Genomic DNA, 9,240 nt, shown 5'->3' with positions numbered 1-9,240 from the left:
TGTTCATGGCACATCCAATTTTGGTCTTTGGTATCCTAAGATTGATGATTTTTCTGTAGTTGGGTATTGTGATGCAGATTTCGCTGGTGATAGAGTTGATAGAAGGAGCACTTCTGGTTTATGTTGCTTCCTTGGGAAGTCCTTGAATGTATGGTCAAGTAAGAAGCAACCAACAGTGGCCCTTTCCACTGCAGAGGCTGAGTATATAGCTGCTTCCTCTTGTTGTTCTCAGCTCTTATGGTTAGAAACACAGCTTGCTGATTACAAATTAAATGCTGAAAATATTCCCCTGCTGTGTGATAATATGAGTGCCATTAATATTTCTAAAAATCCAGTTTTGCACTCTAGGACTAAACATATTGAAGTGAAATTTCACTCAATAAGAGAACATGTCCAAAAGGGGGATATTAGCATTCAATTCGTTAAATCAGAGGAGCAATTAGCAGATATTTTTACTAAACCATTAGCTGAGGATATATTCTGCTTGCTTAGGACTTGTCTAGGAATTTTGAGTTATGATTCCTTGTTTGAAAAGTGCTGATGTTTTTGCTGGAGCTTTTTGTCTCATAAACAGGTATGAGACAATTCTGGGCAGATGATGAATGTTTCCTTCTAGTCAGCGTGTTCTGGGCTTATTGCTAGTAAAAAATCATTCTGGGCCAACCTCAATTCAGATCTGGGCAGTCCTATGTGTCTCATTTGTTCAAACCACATTTGGGCCCAATATGAATGTTACATTCTTATTTTTAATTGTGTGTTTAAGTTTTCTTAAAATTTTTTGTTTATTGGCCCGAAAAGTTTCTTTTTGGCTAACTTAATTTTTGACTTTGGTCCAAAAAGTGTTTCAATTTAATTCTGATTGCCTTTCAAAATTTAAAATTAATTTCCTGTTTTAATTTAAAAATCAAATAAAATCTTTTCTTTTATGAGGTCATGTCTTTTCAAGTCTTTTCAAATGGTGATGAGTTGCATGGTTTTGGAAATTTGCTTTTGGGTACGGTTACCAACACTTCCTCTCTTCCCTCCATAACTTCTCCTCAACCCTTCGGTTTCTTCCCTCTCACACCACTATCTCTCTTCCATCAAAGGCATCAATTTAACCAAAATGAGGAAGAAAGTAATTGCCAAAAGAGCACCTCGTGAGAAAATCCATAAACTTCCAGGTTTTCCTAGACTATCAACCCGTTCTCAAGACACCACCTTCACTCCCTCACCTTCTCCTCCTACCTCTCCTCCACGCTGTGACCCCATGGCTCGGACCAAGAACACTTCAAGGTTCCCTGCCTCTGCCAAGCCAACGCCACCACCGAAAGTCACACCATCCAAGCCAAGTTCATCGAAACCGAGTTCATCCAAAGGAAAGCGACCTGCAGCACCAGAACCTCCACCTGAGCCCACACAACCAAAATCTAGGTCTGTTCCATCACGTTCTCAAAGAGGTAAAGCTCGAGTTCCTCTCTCATCTGTTAGAGAACCAGACGTTGATCCTTTTGCTCACAAATCACACTATATAACATCTCACTCAGACTTTAACCCTCATCGTTTCAAATCTGCCATGAACCACGATTTCTATGAGGGAGTTATTAAGTATCGTACTCTATGTCCATCTTTTCTGGCTGATTTACCTGATTTGAAAAAGAAAGGTTTTCCTTTTGTTAAAAACTTGGAATTTTTTGACTGGAATCACCTTTTTGACATCAAAAAACCTGTATATCCTCAGTTGGTCAAAGAATTTTATGCAAACATGACTTACCATGAAGGAAGTGTGCATTCTTATGTTAAGGGCAGAGACATTTTTTTAAATAATGAAACTGTCAGTGATGCATTGAAGTATACTGATGTTGGGCCTTGTGCTTACACTTCGGTTAAATGGGATGAAGGTGTTGGAATTTCTTATCTTGATGCATTGGCTCACATTTGTGAACATGTTTCTTTAATTGATGGCATCACACCCACTTACAAAGCCTTTGGATATGAACGTGCTCAATTGCACCGCATTGTCAACCACATTTTGATTCCTCAAAGTGGTTCATATCAAAGGGTTTCTTACACTGACACACTTGTTTTATATGCCCTTATTACAAAAACAGAAATCCCTTTTGCATACTTGATGGCTAGATACATGTTTGATTCTGTTCGAAGTACAAAAGATAAAGCACTTCCTTATGGCATGTTTCTAACTTGCATATTTGAGCACTTTGGTGTTGACTTGACCAATGAGAAATATGAAAATAGACATTCATACCTAAAGGGGGGTGGTTCAGTGAAACAGAACAAAGGACCCACTAGATCTGAAAGAGTCGTCCTAGATGATGAAGATGAGGACTTTGTCCCTGAGGATTCTCCTGCTCCTTCCATCGAGGGTACTTCCATTTCCACTGGGAAGAAATCTACTCTATTGAATATGGTCAAGGATGTTGCTCAAGAGTTTGTATCTCAATCAAATCACATGATTGCCATGAGCAAGGAACAAAGGAAGTTAGCTAGCAAGCAGGAGAACTTTCTGAAGAAATCAAGGGATAGGGTGGCTGTGCTCATGACCTTCATTGATAACCTTCACAATGATGAAGACATTGCCACTGATGTTGAAGAGGATGCTGCCTCGGAAGGGAATGGTTCTGATGCCTAGGATTTGTCTCATAAAAACTGCTGCTGCTGCTCATTTATTTTGTCTCATAAACTCTGTTTATTTTGCTACTGTTTGCTCTACTTTTCTTGTCTTGGATGACTGTAATAACTTTGAACACTGATGCACTTTTGGTTATTTAATTGGTTATTTTGACTGTGCACTAACCTTTCTTGCAGGGTTTATAGTGCTATTTTTGTTGATCTTGCATGTTATCCACCCTTGATGACAAAAGGGGGAGTAATAGCAATTAAAAGTTGGTTTTTGAGTCAGTTGATTGATGCTGATAATTTATTGATGCTGCTAATTCTGTTCTGAACTTTGTTTCGGATTAGAACTGAACTTTGTTTTTGCAAATTGTTTTTAATATGCTTTGGCTGTTGTCATGATAAGAAATACTGGGCTGAATATGTGTTGCTAGTTATATAGAATCCCTTAGTCAAGTTACATCTTGAATGGCTCCTTTTAAGCTTAATACAAATAGGAACAAAAAAAGAAAAAGCATAGATTCATGGGGAGCTACTGTTGAAAAGGAAAGGGGGAGCAACACATTAGCAAGCAACATCATTCAAAAGGAGTCTCTAAGACCTTACTCAAACTCATTTCCTTTTGATTGTTGCTTAAATCATGTTTGTCATCAAGGGGGAGATTGTTGAGTTAAGAAATTAACTAAATTAATTAGTGATGACAAACATTATTTTTGGGCAAAATAAATAATTAGTGTTAAGTGTTAATAAGTATATGTTGCTAATTATTTATTTCATATTGCAGGCCAACAAAATCTCAAGCAGCCCAAATGGTATGAAAATGATATAGCAAGGCTGATGGATAAGTAATCAAGCACAGCCTAAGAGAATCAAAGTCAAAGGATCCAATGAGCCAAATGGGTGGCTTAATGAAAACCGGATCCAAGCCTGTATCCATCCCACAAAGCTTCTCATACAAGATAGAAGCTTTCATTCCCTCTCACTTGCTCTCACCACAGCAACGTACACTTCTATAATCAAGTCAAATCATAGCATCAGAAAAGTAAGAAAGAGAAAGAGAGAAAAAGCTTCATCCATAAGCTAGTGACCAAAGAAGCAAGAGAGAGAGAGAGAGAGTGAAGCTTGAAGCACAGAAGCTAAAACAGTAACTCCAAGCTAAATCAAGCTTAAGAAAGGTAATCCATCTCATCTTGCATGCATCAGATCTTCATCCCTTCTTCCCAACGCTCTGCAATATCCGAAAATGGCATTCAAGGGAAAGTGGTTCTCTGCCCTATTCTGTTTCAAATCCACGGCCACAAGAGATTCTTGGGGACCAAGTTGCATCTCTATGGTTCAGATTTGGTTGACCATTGGAAGACAATTTCGGTTACTCCTTATTGGCTTTCGGACAAGTTGGAAAAGTCAGAAGGAAAGTTTCTACTCTGAGGATTAAGGAGAAAAAGTGAATCTGTGGTTGGTGAAGCTCAAGGCTCAAGATGTTGACCTTGGAAGAAGGACCCAGCAACATGCAAGGAGCTAAAAGGAAGTTTTTCTGTTCATTCAGGACCAAGGAAAGGAAACCAGAGTTTAAGAAGTTGAGTTCTGTGAAGGATTCCCGGTGAAGTTCCTCTACTTGGACAATGCTCTCTATCAAAGAAGCATTCTTCCAACACTGAAGAACAAATTCAGAGGTTTGCAAAGCTGGTTTTTCACATAGCTTAGAGGCTGTTGATGAAGTCAATCTCCTTCATGTTTTACTGATTGTAATGTACTTTTCTAAGCTTATCTTTCTGTAATTTCTTGAGAGAAAAGGCAAAGTGAGAAAGTTTAAGAAAAAGCCATGAGTGGAAAAAGGCTGAGAGATACACTTGAGAGAAAAGCCTAGAGTTATTTTCATATTTCTTTAGGTTAGCTAAGTGTCTTGTATCTTGTACCTGTTTGGTATCCCTTTCTTAGTTGGGTTAGCACTAAGGGTGAATAGTTAGGAGTTAGCATAGCCAATGTCAAGTTAGAATAGAACTTGAGAGTGAAATTGGTGTATGTAATTCTGTTAACTATAGTGAAATTCCTCCATAATTGTGGAGGAGACTGGATGTAGGTTGCATAGCACAAGGCAACCGAACCAGGATATATGCTAGTGTTCTCTTTTCTCTTCTCTGCTAAGTTCTATTTTCTGATATTCATGAGACAAAAATAAATTGTCTCATAAATTTCCGCTGCTGAGTTCAAACAGAATCAGAATTGTAATTTTGTTTAAAAAGGTTCATAACAGCAACTAAAAGGAAGGCATAGATTCAACCCCCCTTCTCTAAGCCTACCACAACCTTCAATTGTTATTATGATTATTATTATTATTATTATTATTATTATTAAAATTATTATGATTATTATTATTATTATTTAAAAATTTATTGATTATTACTAGAAATTTAATTAAAATTGTTGTTGTTAGTAGTTTAAGTTATAAGTGGTTGACATTATAGTTATTATTATTATAATTATTATTATTTAGAATTAAGTAAACTGACTTAATATTTGTTTGTTGAGTAACTGGTCATATATGATTAATAATTATGGTTACTTAATTAGTAAGTTAGGGTCGTAATGACTAAATTTGCTAAATAACATATAGTTATGATGTTTCTGTGATAAATTAATAATTGTTAATAACTTGAGTGGTACTTTTTGATTTTGTAGAGTTTACGGATGTTGACGTGTGATCATCCTATACTCCCGGATCGGTATGATGAAAGAGTTGAGGATCATTTAAGGGTAACAGGTTTTTATTATGCGTCCCAGATTGGAATAGTCCAAAATCAGAAGGCATTGGTGAATGCTTTAGTTGAAAGGTGGCATCCAGATACACATACCTTTCACCTTCCTATTGGTGAATGTGCTGTGACGCTAGAAGATGTGGCCTTAATTCTCGGTCTTCCGACGGACGGTCTTCCAGTCACAGGGATGACTATTAGTAGCTTTGATGCCTTAAAGGCGGAGTGTCTCCATCAATTCGGGGTTGCACCAAGAAAGTCAGAGTGTAGAGGGAGCTGTATAAAACTGACATGGCTTCGAGATCTAAGAGAACGCTTACATTTGGTTGATGAGATCAGTATACAGAGGTACGTGAAGTGCCACATAATGTTGTTGATCGGTACGATATTGTTTGGAGACAAGTCTGGAGCATCTGTGCACTGGAAATATCTGCCCTTGCTAAATGATTTTGACAGTATCGGACAATACAGTTGGGGTTCCGCATGCCTAGCCCACCTTTACAGGGCATTATGTAGAGCATCTCGTTATGACTGTAAGGAGATCGATGGTCCACTCATACTGTTGCTCGTGTGGGCATTTATGCGACTACCGTACCTAGCTCCGGTTCCGAGAGAACCCCACAGTTTTCCACTTGCAAATAGGTAAAATTATCTGACGTTGACTCAATAACATCATTTTTTGAATTGAATTGTATTAATAATGAGCATAAGTCATTATTAGGTGGCGTAACTGGGAGCGTGGAGACCGACGCTTTAGGTATCTAAAACTTGCTCACATTAGGAAGGCACTCGATGATCTTCAGGAAGGGCAGGTATATTTTTGGATTATAAGTTTTCGATTCTGGTTTAATGTTATTGTAATTGGATTGTAATAATGAGTCCCGTTAATTTTCATCAGTTTGTGTGGGTTGCTTATGGTGTGGATCGGGTGGATCCGAACATAATCCCTGCTGATATTTACATGCATTCGGTTGTGTGGAGTGCTACGGTGCCATTGGTGTCTTTTGAATGCATTGAGTGGCATGCGACCGATCGGTTTAGGTGACAGTTCGGTTTTGTTCAGGGAGTTCCTGATCAGGAACAGAATTTAGACAAGGCACATGGTGAAGTCCTAACTGGTCCTAAGAATCTTAACTGGGCCACAGCTACGAGTCATTCAACTTGGGTTATGCAATGGACAAACAGGTATAACCACATTCTTGCTGATATAAATAAACTTTATATCAGGTTGTATCTCAGTCCAAATAAAATAAAGTGCTAAAAAGATAATTACCTAAATACTTAAGTCCATACTAATTTATATTTAACTAAACCAATAACAAATTAAAAAAGATTATTATCTACAACTTACCTAAATAAGCACAACAAACAAATTATAATTCGGTATACATTCACATGTCACTTAACTTTCAAATCTACATCAATTATTAGAAAATTCTTACCTTTTTAATAAACATAGCCAATTACGTACCTACACTCGTATATTCCGGAAACTCTGGAACATGCATGGCTTCCAAATCTAACACTCGCATGAAAGATGGCTCCTCAAAGGACACTTCGTTTACGAGTGCATCTGCCACGTCTGTCACATCTGGGGCCACAGTGCCATCACCTTGCTCTTCATCCCCGTCTGGACCGACAACTTCGTAATTGCTTTCAAACTCTTCTTCACTGTCACTATTGTAATCTTCTCGTACAATATTCCGGTCGGACTCAGATTGTTCGAATTCCACATACAACTCAATGAACGAGATTCGGGCACGATTTTCAAAATACATTGAAAACATCTCTTGCAAACTCGCTTCGTCGGTTACATATTTGGCTTCAAATTGGACGAATCCACCGAACACCGGTATGGGATATCTGTATAAAATACAAGATATTTTTCTCGACATCTCAGAATCAATCTTCTCATAGATCACACCTTTGAGCTCTTCAAATGAGATTGTGAAGGGAATAACAACATCTAACGGATTTTCACAAATAAATTTCACTCCTTCAGAAGTTTGTAACAAAATCTGACCAAAATAATACACTTTTAAAAGAATTCTATCATCCATCTCTCTCACTTACCTAAATAAGAACAGAAACTTTAAAACCAAAATTTTTTTACCTCATTTTACAGAAACTAAGAACGACATAGGTAGAAGAAGAGAGGAGAAGAAGTGCTCGAGCAAGAAGAAGAAGAACCAGATCTGAAATCTTCTTCACAACACACACCCTTTCGTTCATATATATATACACCCATAAATCGGATCCAGCGATTACTTGCATCTGATTCAAAAAGTTATAATACTCAAATCGGACCATGCGACTACTACTTTTTTTGTTAACTAATAATTTAAATGCAGCCCTAAATCGGACCCTACGATTACTTATGTCTGATTAAAAAAAACTATGAAACCCTAATCGGACCATGCGACTTCTCAAATCATTTTTTTATCAATTTTTAAACACTCACAACACGGATGGTCCGATTAGGGTGTTGCTGCATTTTCAAATTTTCTCTCCAATGAAATCGGACCATCCGATTTTGGTACCCTATTTATTTATGAAGTAGTCGCACGATCCAACTTCTACAATTTGTTACTGAGCAAAAACCTGCCCCACAATATGGTCTAGTTCCCATGTGACCCATATCCATGCGAAACACAACCATGGTCTCCATAACAAAAAAAAAAGAGCCTCACTTTAAAGTCTAGATGAATATTACATAATTATTGTAATGTAGGGATGGATATTACATATAAAAAGATTCAATCAAATAAAATATATATCAGATATAGATTCTTTTTAACAAATTATATAAATTATACGATAATCAAACATAATTATTGTTGCAGTTATATTAGAAAATCAAATTATCATATCAATAATTAAAAATCTACCTAATATACTAAAATTGGATTTTTTCCCAACTAATGAAAGTGAGGTGTCGACTTCTTATGAATCCATTTTCCCGCCAAAATCAATGCACTATTAATTTTTTATGAATATATTTTTTCATCAAAATGAATGTAATATTTTCATTTCTAAATTTATTTTATAAAAATATCTTTATTATAATTATACTATAATTAGCATTTAAGTAATAATACATAATTATACTAATTTAAGAAAATATCTTTATTATAGTTATATGAAATTAATATTTAATACATTATTAAACTACTTATCAATTATCAATCAAAAATATTTTTAATCATTTTAATTATATTAATAATAATAATGATAATAATAATATAATGTGATAATTATATGATAATGGCACCGGCTATTAATAACCAATTTATATTTTCCTAAATAAATTTATTTTATAAAAATATCTTTATTATAATTATATTACAATATTACAATTAATATTTAATGAATAATATATAATTATACTAATTTAAGAAAATATCTTTATTATCTATCTATTCTATCTATCTACTTAATATACTAAAATTGGGTTTTTCCCCAACTAATGAAGGTGAGGTGTCGATCTCTCATGACTCTGTTTTCCCTCCAAAATGAACTTTCCTATTCTCTATTCTAAATTATTTTATAAAAAATATCTTTATTATAATTATATTATAATTAATATTTAATGAATAATACATAATTATACTAATTTAGAAACATATCTTTATTATAATTATATCAAATTAATATTTAATACATTATTAAACTACTTATCAATTGAAAATACTTTTAATTATTTTAATAATAATAATAATAATAATAATATATGATAATGATATGATAATTGCACCGGTCGTGGTAATCATGATAATAATATTTGATTCTAATCATAAAATGATCAAATCTTATGATATTAATAACACATATTGATTTTAAATATTTTTAGTTATTTAAACTATATTGATTTTAA

General features: G+C 35.0%; 1 protein-coding gene across 1 annotated transcript; it reads left to right on the top strand.

Moving 5' to 3' along the window:
• Positions 1-5,301: 5,301 nt before the first annotated feature.
• LOC107489294 (protein MAIN-LIKE 1-like) lies at positions 5,302-6,614 on the top strand. The gene is made up of 4 exons (XM_016110045.1): positions 5,302-6,008; positions 6,088-6,178; positions 6,265-6,354; positions 6,594-6,614. The coding sequence occupies exons 1-4, from the start codon at positions 5,302-5,304 to the stop codon at positions 6,612-6,614; spliced, it is 909 nt and encodes a 302-aa protein (XP_015965531.1).
• The last annotated feature ends 2,626 nt before the right edge of the window (positions 6,615-9,240 follow it).

Source organism: Arachis duranensis, chromosome 5 (assembly GCF_000817695.3).
Source record: "Arachis duranensis cultivar V14167 chromosome 5, aradu.V14167.gnm2.J7QH, whole genome shotgun sequence".
NCBI classification, from domain to species: domain Eukaryota; kingdom Viridiplantae; phylum Streptophyta; class Magnoliopsida; order Fabales; family Fabaceae; genus Arachis; species Arachis duranensis.
This window is presented reverse-complemented; position numbering and strand designations above follow the sequence as displayed.

Excerpts from the sequence above, each read along its gene's own strand:
- LOC107489294 (XM_016110045.1), top strand. The coding sequence starts at position 5,302 with ATGTTGACGTGTGATCATCCTATACTCCCGGATCGGTATGATGAAAGA. Across the intron at positions 6,179-6,264 it reads ATGATCTTCAGGAAGGGCAG|TTTGTGTGGGTTGCTTATGG; the intron begins GTATATTTTTGG and ends AATTTTCATCAG. Across the intron at positions 6,355-6,593 it reads CGGTTGTGTGGAGTGCTACG|GTTGTATCTCAGTCCAAATA; the intron begins GTGCCATTGGTG and ends ACTTTATATCAG.